Raw genomic sequence first — 17892 nt, forward strand, 5'->3', positions numbered from 1 at the left:
TTTTTCAGCAACAAGAAAATTCTTATTCATTAACTCAAAACTCAACTCAACTTGTTAATATTGAACCCTGTGTCGGTTAATCTAATGTGACCTGGTTGATTTAGCGGGTCCGTAGATAATTTAGATGATTAATAAAAAAAATCGTTTGACTTGAAACAAAATTTCAAAATAACATTTGTTTTAAATATTGAGACTGAGATATATTGGATCGATTCGGGTGACTTGCATAACTTGCCGCTCGAGTCATAAACCCGTGTAACATCTCAACTGATTAAACATATATTTTCAATTGACCTCGTCGAAAATTATTAGTAACCTGATTTTTTTTTATAATTCTACTTAAAATTCCAGTAGAGTTTTCCCTAAAATAGAATGTGAGTTTTTTCTAAAATAGAATGTTTCAAGTTGTCGACAATTTCATGTTTAATAAGCAAAATTCTTAAACCAATATTTCCATTTTCTTGATCCAATATCTCTTAGATCATTACCTCATCAATACATTTCTAGCAAATTAATTACTTCACAATATGGTAACATCACAACATAAATTTCTCTTTTTTTAATATTAACCAACCACACAACATATTCATAAGAATATATTATTTCATAACAATTCTACATCTATAACAAAAGAAATTTAATGCACTAAACATTTAATTCACATGTATCTACAATAAAAAATTTAACATTACTATTTACATACTCATAACAAAATATTCATACATATATTTTATAAGTCCAAAATAGATCTAGTATTATTATGTTACATGAACAAAATACAAGGTGAACAAAATACAAGGTGTTCTACTCCTGAAATTATCGCGAAGAACCTAAAAATAAGACTACAAATAATATAAACAATCCAAGTAAATAAATAATTCCAACAACAAAGAATTAAAACAATATCTTCACTTTCATCATTTCATTACTACCAAATATCATTTACTTGATAATATTTATATCAACAACCCAACATCGATATCAATTTTCAAATTGATATCATAATCATCTCCTCTCAGTATGGTTAATAAAAAAATATATTGATACCAAATGACTTGGTATCATTAGCCACCAATTCACTGGTCGGCTAATCAATAAATGTCGATGCCAACATACTTATGTTGACATCATTAGCCTTTCCTAATCTTCTAGGAATGACTAATCAATAAATGTTGATGTCAATCTCCTCATATTGACATCATTAGTCTTCTCTATTTTTCAAAAATGACTAATCAATAATATTGATGAAAATATCCTTGTATTGATTCATTAGTCTTCCCTACCTATTATCTGAAAACGACTAATCAATAATGTCGATGTCAATATCCTTGTATTGATATTATTAGTCTTCTCTATTATCCAGAAATGACTAGTCAATAATGTTGATGCCAATATCCTTGTATTGGCATCATTAGTCTTCTTTATTTTCCAGAAATGACTACTAAAAAATATTGATGCGAATATCCTCATATTGATGTCATTAGTCTTCTGTATTATCTGTAAATGACTAGAAATAGATTTTAAACACCTATTTATTGCTCGTGAAGCCTCAACACTAGTTTATGCCTGTGATCGAGTTACTAAGGTATCCCCTATCAATGTAGGATTATTTTGTCACCGCAACATTTCATAACTTCATTCTATATCATAATTTCTATTACAATTCATTATAAATCACACTTCAATTATTTCTTATTTCTTTTATTTTCCCAATTTCCCAACTTTCCTTAATCAAGTCTAACTACATAGAATTAATAACACAATTAATTAATTTTATTCACAATCTCTACAATTAACCCCACTTCTCATATATGAAATCCATGCATTCATTCCAAATTTTTTTTATGCAATTTCACTTAATTTCCATGCATTAAATACTTCAATTAACCCATTTAAACATAAATTCTATAAAATTAAAATTAATAAAATTCTCTCCTAAATACCATGTGTTGGCCAAAATTTTCAAGCATAAGAACGCATTCAATTTTCTCAATCTTTCAGTTAACACTAAAACCATTAAATTCACATGTTAATGAATACCAATTAAATCAAAATTTTCATCAATATCATTTCTACTCATTACACTCAATTTCTCATAATTATAAACCCTAACTTTCACACCTCTAATCTCATAAAAAACACAATTATTCTTAGCAACAAGAATTCTCACCTTCAAATCACAATTAATCAAGAAGAATTTGTAAGAGGAACAAGATTTTTATCCACTTTTCTCTCTTCCTCCCCTTGTTGCCATGACCACCTCTCTCTCAAATCCACTTCTTTTCACTTTTCCTCACTTGATTTCTTCTCAATTTAGTGTTTAGGAGGTTTATCTCTCACAAATTTGCAAGGTTTCCCTTTAATTTTCTTATTTTTTCTAAAGTTTTCTAAGATGTCTTAAGCTTCTTTTTTCTTTTCTCTCCTCTTTGTATGGCTGACCATGAGCCATATATTTATACATAACAATTTAAAATATTCCCATTATATCCCTCCTTTATAACCTTTCAGGTTTACTGGGTAATTTATCTCATATTCCGTTACCTGTTTATATGAAAACTAAGTTAGACTATTTTGAATATCACCAAATTACACTCCAATATTTGTTTTTCCGCATAACTCATTTCCATTCAGTTTTTATTCGTGTTTCTATATTTCTTTTATTTTTCAGCCATTTTCTATATTTTCATTTTTTAAAGAAGCACCTAAACCTTTTATTCCAAATTTTCCTATTCATTATCATTCTCTTAATGTAAAAATTTAATTTACACTCATCATGAAAATGGGATGCTCATCAACTTTCTCCCTCATTTTTCATAATCCGATGTCTCTCTCTATTTCTTCTCTCTCAAACTTAAAGAATAAAATGTGAGCAAAATTAAGTTATGGACTAAATCATTTAATTTCTAAACTAAATAAAAAAAAAATAGTTTGACAAAATCCCAAGGCATAAAGGTGTTGACACAAGTTTTTTTAAGAAAAAAAAACATCATAATTTTTCTCTATTTTAATTTTGGTCCTTGCATTTTTAATATTTCTCAAATAATAAAATCTAATTATTTTGTTGTGAAATCAAGCACTAACTCAATTGTAGGATTTTTTTTGAGATCAAGTAGATCGAAACAAATTGTCAACCCAAATCCCAATTAACACAACATCGAAGAATCAAATTGAAAAGAAAAAAAAATCAATGATCAAAGGCAACAAAGAAAATAAAAAGGAGTAGAGTTGACAATATATTTTTTTAAAAAATTAAAAGGCCTACCATTTTTTCTTAGTTTAAGTTTTGGTCCTCTCATTTTCAATTTCTTGCAAACAATAAAATTAAATTATTTTTCATGAAATCGAGCTCCTGCCCGATGCTAGAATATTTTTCCGAGTCCTCAGTAACCACATAAAAGGAAAATGAAAATAAATTACTAACCCCAAATCTAAATAATTATAATAAAAAATGAAATAAAAAATAAATTGATAATTAAAAAAAAAAGAATAAAAAAAGAAGTAAAACACCATGCAACTCAAAGTAAACCACCTCACAAAGAGTGTCTAATTTCTTTTAGTTTTTTTAAAGGACTAATTATAAAAAACCTCCTTTAGTTTAATTAGTTTTTTACATTAAATTACACTTTACATCTTATATACTTTATAATTTCATAACAGTTATATCCTTACTCTATTAAGAAAAAAAAAAAAAAAAACAAAAAAATCAGAGTGCTTATATTCTATTTAATGATAAAAGAAAAACCCTTGTAGTGTAAAATTACAAAATTACCACTCTCTCCTAGGTGACATCTCTTTCAGGCATTTCATCGAACAATTACTCTACTCATGTTTCATTTATAGTAAGAGAAACCGATCAAATATTAGAAAAGTTTCTATCTCATTGCCGGTTGCTTGGCATGAAATTTCAAGTTTTCCATTAGCCATCTCATCATCACCATTGTTTTCCTCGGATGCCACCATGTGAACTCTCTAAGATTTATTCCTCCAGATGTCTCCACAACTTTCTTTATCCCGTTTGCACGCATGAAAATGCCCTCGGTTTCAATATCTGCAAGCACTATCCCACTGTGTGAGAAAAATACCACATGCTGAGCTTTCTCTCCAAGTGAAAAACCACCACCTGAGACCACCGAATTATTCCTGGGCTAAACCCTAGATCAACATCAGCTTGAGTAGTACTCTTGAGCCTTCTAAGCAATTCAATCTTCAAATCCTCCTCCAAAATCCCTCTATTCAACTTAGTTTTAGTAGCAGATCTATTTCTAGCATCCCCAGAAATCTCCCCCTCATCATCTTTATGATAGCATTGCATCACATGCTTCTTCAAGTAATCAAAATCAGCAGGACCCACATCCTCAAATTCATCCTCCTCTGTGTAGTTTCCATGACCATAGCATAGCAAGTCTTAGATATAAAAGCAATTAAATTCCAAGATTTTATCATTTAATGGCTTGCTTACCACTCATAGCTCCATCTGAGAACACTGCTTTGTTTCTTTGGATTTTGGTGTGATATTGCAGTAGTCGAGATATTCCATGGATTCGTTCGTCAATGGGGTTGATTCTTCATCATCAAAGACTCGAAATTATGAGAGAGAGAAGGGAAGGGAGAGAAGGCATTCACAGAGAGGAGCCCCCACAAACAAAATCCATATCAGAAATCATACATTATTATTGACTCTTTATTCCGACTGGGTAGTCGTGTGCACAGCACAGTTGTTGGAGGGAAACACTCTCTTTGTTGCCACTTCCATGTGCCGTTGGGTGGGCTATACCCAAGACCTAAAACCGTGTACGTGTGTGAATGGCTCCCTCCCTCCCTCCCTTGTAAGTATCGAAACACGTAAATTTTGTGCCCTTTTCTTTTCTTTTTGCCTTGCTCTTGAGTGCTTGGATTTATGTGATTCTTACAATTTAGTATTTAGTTTCTAATTTTGTTTACATAAATGTTTGGTTTTTTATTTTTATTTTAATGATGTTGTTTCTAAATATTATTTTAGGTGTGAGTCTCTATTTCATTCGACTAATGTGCAAAATAAAAACCTATTTGAACAGAATAAATAAATAAAAAATAAAATAAAATCAAGGACTCAATTGTGAAAATTACTCAAAACCCCTTCTTATTTTGGTTTCTCAGATTTCCCACAACACACACACGCACACTCTCTTCGATCTCATCGCCACATTTCCCTACAAAACTCCGCCCTTCATCAATCTTTCTGTCAGTAGAAGAGAAAACTCATTAACTTTCTACATCAATCCTTGTTGGGTTTTGCACTGAGAAGAGAGAGCATGGCTTCAATCTCTGTTCCATGCCCCAAGACTATTTTGGTTGCCGCCGGTGTTGGATCCAATGCTCAAAATTCACAACCAAAGCCCATGATCTCTTTTCCCCGAGCACCAATTTCCAATCAGAACCCTCCTCTCTCTTTGGGATCTACATTCTCTGGTTTTGAGGTCAGTCCTTCTTCCGGTGATTTGCCGCCTTTCACTATGTTTTCGAGCAAGACATGAATGGTTCTATGTTTCATCCATGTGTTTGTGTAAAAAGCTTGAATCTTTGATATTTTATATTCATATGCTGGAAAGTTTATGTGGCCTCAAGGAATTTGTTTTGCGATTAATATGTTGAATTTGTTTGCCTTTTATATGGTCTGATAGTTGACTGTGATCATAGTGTAATAAAACAGTACTTTAGGTTGTTTTTTTCCTTAAAAAAAATTGAAGTTTCAGTTATCGATTCCTATCCTGTGTTTTTGATATATTAAATGAAAGCATGTAGCTTGCAAACCTTGAATCTTTTGACTTTTTATCCCGGCTACTTTGGTAATTTAAAGCAAGCTGAAAAGGGGGTGTTATAGAACCAATATACCTTATATGTCAGAATTTTGAATCACTAGTATCTGATTCTATCAACGCGAATTGAGCTTTTCTCTTGCTTGACTTGTCAAGATCTTTTCTTGTGATTGAATTTTCATTGATGTGATATGACGATTGTACGAAGACTAAAGTGCAATCTGTTTAATTTGCAGGAGACTAATGTCTCCGTAAAAATTTGCTGTTGTTGTTATTGAATGTTCAAGGATTCGGTTATCCTGTGCAGTGGCCTAACAGGAAGCAGCAAGCTGTTATGAAGGCACAGGCGCAGCTGAATGAGGTAAGTTGTACTCGAGAAGTTAAAATTGTATGTTTACTGGAGGCTGTATCATTATCTATTTACAAAACCTGCTCCTTAATCGAAGGTTATGGTTGAGAAATCTTCAAATTCTGTACTGGTGGGGGACTCTGAATCCAAAGCGGCATCATCCGAGGGAAAGGATGAGCCCACAGAAAGTAAAATCCCTGACGTGTCATCCATTTCAGCATTTATGACACAAGTATCAGAACTTGTCAAGTGAGTCAAAGACTTAAATTTTGTAATATCCAAGTGTGCATATGTCACTGGCTGTTTTGTGCTTGGCAACGCTATTTCATTGTTTGAGTTAATGTAATCCTCATGAGCAGACTTGTGGATTCAAGAGATATCACAGAGCTGCAATTGAAGCAATCAGGTTGTGAACTCATAATAAGGAAAAAGGAGGCTTTGCAGCAGTCAGAACCAGCAGCTCCTGTTCTTCCAATGCAATCTCCTTACCCGCATGCAATGTTTCCTGCTCCACCAGTAGCTGCTCCTGCCCCGGCTCCAGCAAGTCCCTCTTCAGCTCCTGCCTTGCCCCCCCCTGCAAAGGCAAGTTCATCGTCTCATCCACCACTGAAATGCCCCATGGCTGGAACCTTTTATCGGAGTCCAGCTCCAGGTGAACCCCCATTTGTGAAGGTAAGTCCAGCTCCAAGAGAGAATCCTTGCAAGATTTCCCAAGTGCATATGTGAAGATTCTAATGTTCTTAAAGTTCGATGACAAGATAACCCTTTTCCCATCTCTGTGTGCTTTCATTCTACAGGTGGGGGATAAAGTGCAGAAAGGTCAAGTTGTTTGTATCATTGAGGCCATGAAGCTAATGAATGAAATTGAAGTATGTATCACCTCTTTTTGTCCCAAGTCTCTTTAAGCTTATTACTTTTTAGTATCCTCTCTCATTTGCTGTGCTTTTGTTCCAAGCATTGGGTGGTTGATACTTATCATTTAATTTTGCTTCTTATTCTATCTTGTGGTTTCATAGGCTGATCAATCTGGAACCATTACCGAGATCGTGGCAGCGGATGGGAAACCAGTTAGTGTGGACACGGTAATCTCTTTCTCCCTACCCCTCTCGTCCAACTTATTGTAGACTCGTATAATTCCAAACGCTCTTTTTTTTTTTGTTCCTTCCATGCAGCCTCTTTTTGTCATTGCGCCATGAATAAGTTGCAAGGAGCTTCAAACTTTGTAGCGGGCACTGTTTTTGGAGAAGTAACTTGAAAAGTCTTTTTATTTTTTATTTTTCTCTGTAACTTTAAAGGAATAATTGTCTCATCTTGGTTCAGGAAAGCCTCTCTTCTATACCCTTTAGTATTGTATTGGATGTGTGGACCAAGCCTTAGGTGATACAATCAATGCAAGGGTTTGAGCTTTTTTCAAACACAGTATTCAATAGCATCAGTTGGAAACCTGTGTTTTTTTTTTAACCTGCAGTGACTTACCAGTCGTCTCTCCTCTGTGATGCTAAGTGCTAACGGGGCAATAAGTGGTAGATTCGAGTAAATCACATTAAACTAAAATGATAGTCTACTTTTTATCCGTGGCTGCAAATATTACAAGCTGTTGCTGTCCTTATCTTAACTTGAAAATCTTAGGCTTCAAGAATGGGTTGAACCCTATTTCCCTGAACAGCAAGGACGCTGAGCTCCCTCGACCAAGCATTCCAAACACAAGGTGTTCCAAGTTTTTTAAAGCCAAAACGAAAATTCAATTGTAGTAACTAACGTCGCATGCTGGGATAACAAATTTGAGATAGATGAGATCAAAATTAATCCTGCACGGGGAAGAAAACGTCATTTCACGTACAAAGAAAGGCATAGTGATGGATGCTAGCGTGAGTGAAGATGCAACAAAATGACTTCACTTTCCACATTGCTGTTTACAACCTTTTTAGTATTTCAGTCTCAATTTCCCATTCTTGTTTCTGCAAAGCATTATGTAACCAACGCAGGATTCTTGAATTTCATTGAAGGCAAAGAATGTAGTCGTGTCAATTGTCAAACAAATTACAAAAGGGAGATGGATAGCTTGAAAAACTGCTTCCCTACCATGAAGACCGACCATGCTTCTTTCTCCCGTTTCCAAAAATTCTATTCTTTTGCTGTCATTCTATCCTACTGCTATTTCCCTCTCTCCTGCACAATAATCTACACGTGTTAGCCTACCCTGTTTCATATTTACAAAACTATCGTCGGTGCCTACCGCCTCTAATGCTGTTGTCTTTCCTCCCACTACCTTGCCTCCAACCCCCACCCGCCCAATCTTCATCGTCATATTCATCTTCATCATCTCCCATCATACGTCCAGATTTCAACTTTCTTGGGGTCAGTCTTTTCCGCTTGATGTTTGCTGTGTACGTTGAATAATCAACTGTATCCTCCTTTAAGGCACCTTTGAATTCCTGTGCAACAACAAACCATTTAGAGACTAAAACTCAAGCCATGTGAGTGTGACCATGCCATCGTTGTTCAAGTTACCTGATATCTCTGAACCAAATCTTGATACTTGGATGGCACACCGGTGCATGCGTGATTGATGTCAAAGGGAATGTTCTGCCTCGAGAGAGGCTCTCCTGGCTTTGGGGGTTCAGTTGGAGAAAAAGCCTGGCAGATATGTCATGTAAAATTAGTGATACATGATCTAGGCAGACACACCATGCTGTAGGGCAAAGTAATGAGAGAAACCAAATGTATACAATTTTTACCTGGCACCGGGAATCATTTAGGCTATACACAGTTTTCAGGTGCCTCTTGAGCTTCAAAAGCAGCTGCAATGCAGTTGCTGCAAGGCAGTCAACCTGTATAATGACCAAGAAAGATGAGTTAGAAGCACTACTGGGTATGTGAAGTTCAGGATTCTCACCTTGTGTAAAGATTTTCATCTTGTATTTGTTCAAAGACAAAAGGCTGTTCTTGAACTGTTCCACTCAGATCAAATGATCTCAAAGGACTGTAATCAGACTGACCAGCTGGCTTTGGTTGAATTGTGCCATTCAAGTCTATGTGATGGGAAATAGGCTCCGCAAATTCACTTTGAAGGACTCCATTGTCACTAACCATTCGAGTATTTCTTTGGGACAAATGTAAGATCAACCCCTTCATATTTGCTTCAAGTGCCCCTGCTCTTACTTGAATAATTCGATTTATCGCATAAATCAAATACAGGGGTGCATCGAGTAAAGTAAATGGAAGCAAAGCAAGTATTTCTGAGCAGTACCTGTTAAAAAGAAAACAATTTCTAAAATATCATACCAAACTTGAGTTCAACTCTTGAGGATCTGTCTCCAGTGCTATAAGGTATGGAACACAGGTTATAGGATGGAGGAGAGACCCTGGCGTAGTACTCCTTCCACAATCTGCAATGATAACAAATCAAGAAATATAGAACTCAGACAAGCAGTAACAACTCCAAATTTCACTCACATTTGAAATTTAACCTCTCCTCGTCAATCAGGAGCCTGTCAGTGGCCAGACCAAGAAAATTACCATCTAGTGTTATGAATCAGTTAAATGCCTATCTCTTTCTAAATTTCTTACAAGTCTTTCTTTGTGGGTTTTTTCTTTGTTCTTTTTTTCACTAAAATGAGGCCAGGGATATGCATCCTTGTCTAAAGCTCTTACAGGGACAAGAATACCAAGTGTAGGTTCTCACCTTGAGGGCAGTCTGGCGAACTTGATCATGGAAGTCGAAGCACCTTCCCAAAATGCGATCCCAATACAGCTGGACTATACCTCCACAAATGTTAGCATCACCTGCACCAGCAGCAACAGGTACACTGTTGCTCCCTTCTACAGGATGAAGAGCTGCATTATTACCAGTCTTATCTGTTTCCATTTGGCTTTCAGCATCCAGAAGATATTCATGCATATTTTGCAAAGCTTTCATCTGGTGAGAAGAATGATTTAGTACACCATGAAAAATGGAAAGATAAAAAGAGGCTAGTGCATTAGTACCTTAAGACGAATGTGAGAACCAGAAGATAAAGTTGCCTCCACTATTTTCCCAAGGTCCTAATGCCTGCAAGAATTACAAAATTAGATGATTAGACATTAATATCAAAGCAGGCATCCGAGAAATTGACAAGGGAGAAGGAAAGCATGCATACCTGCAAAGATCTGACTTTTATACCAAAATCGTCCATAAGGAGATACTTTTTAGACAAACAGAGACTGCTTGTAACATCAATATTTTTGTTATTGGAGGTATTCAGCAAAGAGTTCCCATGGCGAATAAGCAATCCAAGACAGAACAAAGAACGGCCCGCTAGCTGTGATTTGCTGGTGGAGTTGGTATTAGTTTATATTCCAGTTCCATATATTTCCTATCTTTTAATTATCATTTCATGAAAGGAAGAATATACACCCAAAACATGAGCTGAACTCAATAAAAACAATATTCATAACCAATGGAATATGCAACAGATATGTGCGGGGCACTGCTCTTCACACAAGTTCTGCCAGCAGATTCAGTTAACTCAAGCAAGAACTCGTCACAGGTAAATCAATTAAGGGGCAAGACAGTTTCTCTGGCTTCATTATGGATCGCCACTTCACAAATGCTTTTAGAGTTTTCTGCCTGACATCAGTTGGGATTAAAAAATCCTATTGTCTTAACTTTAATATTCAATCTTTGGCTGAGAGAACAACTGTCCTCCTTGATCTGTAATCATCCATTAGCTTTTCTATCAATTACACATCCATCTTTTATCTATAGCATATCAAACATGTGGAGAAAATGGCTGGCAAAACTAATTTTAGCAAGAGTAAAGAGACTGGAGAACAGAGAAGTGCAAGGTTAGAAAGGCATTCACCCTGGTTTTGTCCTAGTCTAATTAAGTTAGTTTCTCTCCCGCGTCTACAGCCTGACAACTACCCATTGCATGTACAATCATGAGTCTGGCATGATATCTCAAGCTCTGTGCTGCAAAATGCATCGAGATTTCATAACCAAACCCACTTTCAAGAAGCTATCAGAACCTATATCTGACAGTAAATACTATGGTTTGGAGCACATAAAAGGACTCAAATGGTCATGCTGATATATTCTCATACATGGTATCCTTTATCTGCAAAACATGTGCAAGAACAGCATTAGACCTACAGCCATCGCACATTGATGTATTGAGCCAAGCTGATATGAACTTCCATTCGTGAGTTTTCAGCTCTAAATTAAAATGTCAAGCTCCCATGATTTTGTAGCTCTTACAGGGAAGATAATGGAGTTAAATAATCCCTAACAGTTAAATAACTTTCTTTGGAATCTAGGTGTAAGTACGGAACTCATTCTTCTCTTCTGATTTATTATTCTAAATTTGATGTCAAGCAAAGCATCTCCTATACCTGTCCCCCTCGAGTTGATGTCCAGTCAAGTCTTTCCGATCTTTTTTGTTTTTTCACTTTATATGTATAACAATTTTATATAACTAAAATCCCTTCATGCTAAATTTTTCATAAAAAACATGAATTGACAAATGATTTCTTTTTTACTGGCGTAACCTTTTAATAAATGATAACAGTAACCTTATAATCAAATAGATCAGCACAATTTAAATCAACAATTTTCTTTTGTCAAGCATTTTTTTTTATATTTTCTTTGCACTTAACCTCTAATTTATCAACTAAGACATCATTAATGATGTCATCACTACCATTAATATCATTATTTATAACATCATTATTAAAAAAATCATTATAAATTGGTGATTGATTCAAATCCATAAAATAACTAGAATCATCAAATATTTCAATTTTAAAACCAAATTTGTCTCCCTTACCCATGCCTCTAAAATGCACTCTTAAAACTGGTCATGAATATGTGACCACTATACTCATGATCCTCCAATTTCTCTTCATCACCTCTTCTAATTGATGAAATAATTCTTCAACTTACATCTTCATATTTATTATCTCTAGTTAATAAGTTAGTTTTGTTATTTGTCTCTGCATGTCTTTTATCACCAGTTCTTGAATTTCTTTTTCCTAAAGAAAAATCTCTTCATCCTTTTCTATATAAGCATGTCATGTTCTATTACCTTTTTCAGCCATGGTTATTCCAGCATACAACAAGCAAATAATCAATAGGATTATTGGGCTCTGATACTAACTGATGCAAAGCTCTGATACCAATTAACATAGACAAAAACAACACAAGAAAGAAATAAGCATAAAATTTTCAAAATAAATGATCATACAAAAACTCTAATTGATAATTTTATTACTGAATATTTCTTTTCAAGTAGTCTGTCTCTCTAAGAGGTATACAACTCCTTAAATAAATTCAAACACCAACCTAAACAAATTAGGAAACTTGAAAATAAAGAAAAAGTAGTAAAATTCATGAACAAACTAGGAAAATAAAATTATTAAGTATATTATTTAATTTACGAAATTAAATAGAAAAAATTGAAAATAATTAAGGAAAAAGTAATTTTCCTTAAAAACCTTCTATATGAAAAATGTTTCCATATAAGAAAAAAGTAGCAATGAATTGAATCTTCATTATAAAAACTTAACCTTATATAATATTATTCAACAACAACAACAATAATATCAATTATATCTCAATCCCTAACTAAATGAGTGAGCAATATGAATTTTGTACATCATTAAGCTTGATGATAAACCAGATATTAAAAGTAAAAGTTTATTGTTCTACATCTTATCATATAATGAAATTAATGTGTATTCATTCAAGTTTTTTTTTTTTTTATATTATAAGTATGTGTCTAAAAAAAGTCAGCAATGGATCTTAAATAAATTAATATCATATAAGAAAATATCAAAAGTGAATTTTTTAAAAGGGAAAATTATTTTGACACTCCCAATGTTAGCACGTGATTTCACTTTCCCTTTGTAGTTTCAGAAATTACACTTTATAAATCACTGCTTATAAAGTTTGTAACACTTTACATACTGACTTGAGCGCATGAGAAATTAGTCAACAAAAAAGTTATTAAAAATTATAAGATTGCAAATATACTTGAATTAATGACTAAAATGGTCTTACATTTGGGTTATATTCTATAAAAGGGTTTTTTTTTCCATCAAAATTTAAATCTTGCATTTATCCATTAGATAAAATGTAATTTCTAAAACTATGAAGGAGAAGTGAAATCATGTGCAAACTTTCAAAGGGTCAAAATATTTATTTAAATTTTTTTTATCATGAACACACTTTACTAAGTTTTGAATAATTGTAGAAGTTCATCTAATTTAACGATAAAATTATCTTTAGTAGTGGTTTATAAGATATAGTAATTGTCTATATATCTTATTTGCTTGATGGTGGACAAGACATAGTAATTATTTTTGTATCTTGTTTGCTTGATGGTGAACAAGACATCATAAAATATAAAACAATTTGTTTTACCCTTAATATATATTGTTATCAAACTTATATATTTAAAAAATAATTACATATTTTTTTTACTTTAGTTTATATCGAGTGTTGAAATTAATAATAGTATAATAAACATTTTTATCCTTACATAACTTAGTTAGAGATTTAGTAGTAAATATCAAGTTAAAATGGCTTATTAATAATGTACATTTTCATTCATTTACATGTTTATGGTTATGAAGAGTGAATTTTTTGTATCAACACAAGTTAAAATCTAAAATCAAATATAATAATTTCACCAACTCAACCTACATATATTAAAATTAAAATTACTTAAGCTAACAACATATAGCCATATTTTACAAAGGTTTATAATTATAAATATTGAAATCTAAATTAGGTTGAATTGACAAGTGTTATTACAAATGAATATTTTTTTGTTATCATTCGATCCCCATAATCTTATTTTAAAATGAGGGTTTTATGTAAACTTAAAGATAACTTGTACCATCTTATCATCTTTTAATCCAATATCATTAAACACATAACCAATTTTTGCCTCATCATTCACACGAGTTATAGCCTTCGCGAAAACATTTTTTTTTAGGTAACCGTGGATGTCCGGGTCAGTTTACACACACCTCAACTAATCTCCTAATGCCCTAAAATTAACGACCATGTAAGTTTCCAGTGGCTTTGAGGTTTATGACACTCGAACTGGTGACCTCTAGAGAGCAAACCCAAAACCTAACCAGTTGAGTTACATCCCTCAAAAACTCGAATATGCTTTCCTTGTGAATCAATTGTATACCTAACAGTGTCAACCAATTTTCCTAACACCTCTAGACTATGACTCTTTCTCTTTATAGGTAATTTCTTTACTTGGTTATTATATGAATAAATTATTATGGAAACACCCAATTGAAGAACTACTAACATTAGAGTGGGGTATTTCATTGATTCCAACACCACACAATTCCATTTTAACTTGATACTTAACTAGCATTTCTTCATTTGCATCATTACCGCTCAAAGAAATGTTTCTAATAGCTAAATCCTTTCGAAACACAAATTAGGAAGGATTATAAAGTGGAAATGGTCTTCCAGGACTTTAGAATCTTAAGGGGTTTTTCTATAAAATAAATAAATAAATGTATATATATTTAATATACTGAACTCAATCAAAGTGAAATATAATGTATGATAATTAAAATAAACTAAACCACCTTTAACCACTCATTTAGGACTTGTTTGCTATCCACTTTCACACATTGTTTCTCATCATTCAAACTAAATCCACTATAATTAAACATGTTTGTTGCGGTTTGGTATTTTTATTTCAATCTCTTATGCTTGTTCTTCAATGTTTTGTAGTGTGACCACATTTAGGAAATTTTTTATTTATAATAATTTCAATTTTTTCAAATGTTCCAAGTCTGAATTGACATGTGTCATCTTTATTACCCTCATTTACCATTTTCTCTATCAAACAAACAAATATATTTGTTTCCTTTATAAACTATACACATGTAGTTGCCATTTTTTTTATCCTTGTCATAAAGAATCTAAACACAGCTTGAAAATCATAATGATAGTAACTAAAACTCAATTAAAGATAGCATAAAAACATCCCAACATGATTGAAATATCCCAAATTTAAATTACAATTTGTGATCATTTATTCGGAATTAGTAATTTCAAAACAATGCAATTTTAAAAAAATCGACAGAGTCTTTTTTGTATTTTTAATAACAAGTTATTGACTCAATAATTTCTTAACGTGCAACATTATTCATAATGCACATCCTATCATACAAGACTTTCATAACTCAACCATAGTATTAGCTTTTCATTTTTTGTAGAATTAATATTTTGATATTCCATGGAACAAATATTTAAAGCTAATTAGTCCATAACATACATCATTTTCTTTTAGAAAATAAATATGGTTAAATAAGTATACAACAAGACTATAAACCAACTTAATGAAAACAACTTTCTTGAATTACATTATTCATAATTAATAAGTTAAACATTACAATTATTTTTTAAAAAAAGTTTATTACAACAGAATAAAGATTCTTCCAAATGCACCGTTCATTTAAACAAAAAGTCCTATCTATAAATTACTTATCAACCCAAGAGTGTGAGGTATCTAAAAATATTTGTTGAGTATATATATATAAACAATTTAACTATTTTTAGTAAACATGACTTCCTACATTGATAAGATCAAACTTAAACCCTCCCTTTTTAAGGTGGTTTTGATCGAAACCTTGGGAGAAAGAGTTGCAAGAGTTCTTTCTCTTTTCTTTTGGAATTGTTTCCTTCCTTCACATCTATTAGCAATCCTAAACACACCATTTCACACAATTCCAAACAATGCATCAAATTCTCCAATTTCTCAATTTGTTTTTCTATGGCTGAAACCATTAATTAAGGAGGGAGGGGATACAAATACTATTCAATCAAAATTTGTAACAATTCTATAATTAATACTATAAAACTCCAAGTTCACAAAGTCCTAACAATTGAATTTCTTCATAAAACACAAAATCATAACAATTAATTACTTGAATATGCTATTTTACCTTAATTGGTTGTGTTTCAAGGAATGGATTCAAGAAAAATCCTAGTTCCCTTCTCTTCCCTTTTCAAATCCTAGCTTTAGGACTTTTCTCTTCAAAATAACCCTCCAACATATAATCACCTCTATTATTTGCCTAACTATGTTTAATCACTCAAATTACACTTTTTTTTTGAGTGAATTTAACAAGAAAATAAATAGAAAAAAATCAAACAACCATTACCCTTTCTTTGTGTAGAAAATCGTCAGCCAAGGAGAAGAAAAATGGGCATTTATAGTCAAAGTTTTACTAATTACATGTTAACCCTTTTTCTTTCTCATTGTTTTTCTTTTTGCCCCATTACTTTACCCTCTTATATTTATTGTACCATGACACTCTTTCCCTTATTTAATTTCATCTCTCTCTTTGTTATCTAAAGTTCTTTTATTCAATTTAACCTATATGTTATTTTTGGATTAGATAAGATTTTATTTTGCTCAGGATAGGTTTTTAACCGGGTTTTTACATTCTCCCCTTTTAAAAGAAAATTTTATCTTTGAAATTTGAGCCTCAAACCTGAATCTAGAAACAATTTGGGGTATTTCTTCTTCATTTCTAATTCTTTTCCCAAGTTACCTCTTTGATTTGGAAGCTTCTCCATAATATTTTTATCATCAAAATCCTCTTGCTTCTAAGTTCCTTCTCACTATGGTTTAACATTTTCATCGGCCTCACCTCAAATGTCAAATCTTCATAAATTCCTAGGGGAATTTATGGCAGAACCCAAGATAGCTCCATTCTGGCCTTTCTTAGCAAGGAGACATGAAACATGTCATAGATCTTGGCCAGATACGAAAGCAAAGCCAATTTGTAAGCCACAGGTCTAACCCTCTAGGTGATTTCAAAAGGTCTGATGTATCTTGGTGCTAATTTTTCTTTCATGTTAAATCTTAACATATATTTCCACGGGGCGACCTTTAAAAATACATTATCCCCAACATTTAATTCAAGAGATCTTTTTCTGTTATCTGCATAGCTCTCTTGTCTATCTTGAGCCGCTTTCATCCTACCCTTTATGGTCTTTATCTTTTCTGAGGTAACCTGTATCAACTTTAGCCCCAACAGTTTCCCATCCCCTACTTCTTCCCAGCATACGAGAGTTCAACATCTTCTACCATATAAAGCTTTATAGGGAGCCATTCCTATTGTATCCTGATAGCTGTTGTTATTTGTGAATTCTACCAGGAGTAGGTAATCTTTCTAATTACCACCAAACTCCGATATACAAGCCCTCAATAAATCTTCCAATACTTGAATTGTTCTCTCAAATTATCCATCAGTTTGAGGATGATAAGCCGTACTCAAATTCAACTTTGTTCCTAGAGCCTGTTGAACATTTGCCCATAATCAAAAGGTAAACCTGAGGTCTTGATCCAAAACTATTGATACAGGTACTTCATGTAGTCTCACCACTTCATTCACGTAACTTTGCAGAAACCATGTTGGCTTTTGGTGCTCCATATTTACATGTTGGCACACTTCACACTTGGCCATATATTCCGTCACTTTTCTTTTCATATTTGGCCACCAATAAAATTCCCTTAAGTCCTGGTACATTTTTGTATTCCCATGATGGGTTACGAGCCTCGATTCATGGGCTTCTCGTAATACTTCTCTTTGTAAGGTCTCATCTTCAAGCAAAATCATTTGCCTCCTATAAACTAATAGTCCATCTTCTAAAATTTAGAAAAGGAGTCTCAACCCCTAACTTCACTTTGTCCCTTATCTTACCTACTTCGACATCTTTCT

General features: G+C 33.0%; 2 protein-coding genes across 2 annotated transcripts; one reads left to right on the top strand and one right to left on the bottom strand.

Moving 5' to 3' along the window:
• Positions 1 to 3690: 3690 nt before the first annotated feature.
• Positions 3691 to 4848, bottom strand: LOC112327121 (uncharacterized). The gene is made up of 2 exons (XM_024598532.2): positions 4460 to 4848; positions 3691 to 4371 (listed from the first exon to the last, which is right to left on the bottom strand). Exons 1-2 carry the CDS (start codon positions 4464 to 4466, stop codon positions 4058 to 4060), a joined length of 321 nt encoding a protein of 106 aa, XP_024454300.1. The 5' UTR covers positions 4467 to 4848; the 3' UTR covers positions 3691 to 4057.
• A 26-nt stretch (positions 4849 to 4874) lies between these two features.
• Positions 4875 to 7559, top strand: LOC7480599 (biotin carboxyl carrier protein of acetyl-CoA carboxylase 2, chloroplastic). The gene is made up of 7 exons (XM_002305363.4): positions 4875 to 5456; positions 6103 to 6156; positions 6242 to 6393; positions 6504 to 6816; positions 6942 to 7013; positions 7161 to 7226; positions 7317 to 7559. Exons 1-7 carry the CDS (start codon positions 5292 to 5294, stop codon positions 7338 to 7340), a joined length of 846 nt encoding a protein of 281 aa, XP_002305399.1. The 5' UTR covers positions 4875 to 5291; the 3' UTR covers positions 7341 to 7559.
• The last annotated feature ends 10333 nt before the right edge of the window (positions 7560 to 17892 follow it).

Source organism: Populus trichocarpa, chromosome 4, assembly GCF_000002775.5.
Source record: "Populus trichocarpa isolate Nisqually-1 chromosome 4, P.trichocarpa_v4.1, whole genome shotgun sequence".
NCBI classification, from domain to species: domain Eukaryota; kingdom Viridiplantae; phylum Streptophyta; class Magnoliopsida; order Malpighiales; family Salicaceae; genus Populus; species Populus trichocarpa.

Coding starts and splice junctions, on each gene's coding strand:
- LOC7480599 (XM_002305363.4), top strand. CDS start 5,292: ATGGCTTCAATCTCTGTTCCATGCCCCAAGACTATTTTGGTTGCCGCC. Junction 6,817..6,941: donor GTGAACCCCCATTTGTGAAG/GTAAGTCCAGCT, acceptor TTCATTCTACAG/GTGGGGGATAAAGTGCAGAA. Junction 7,014..7,160: donor AGCTAATGAATGAAATTGAA/GTATGTATCACC, acceptor GTGGTTTCATAG/GCTGATCAATCTGGAACCAT.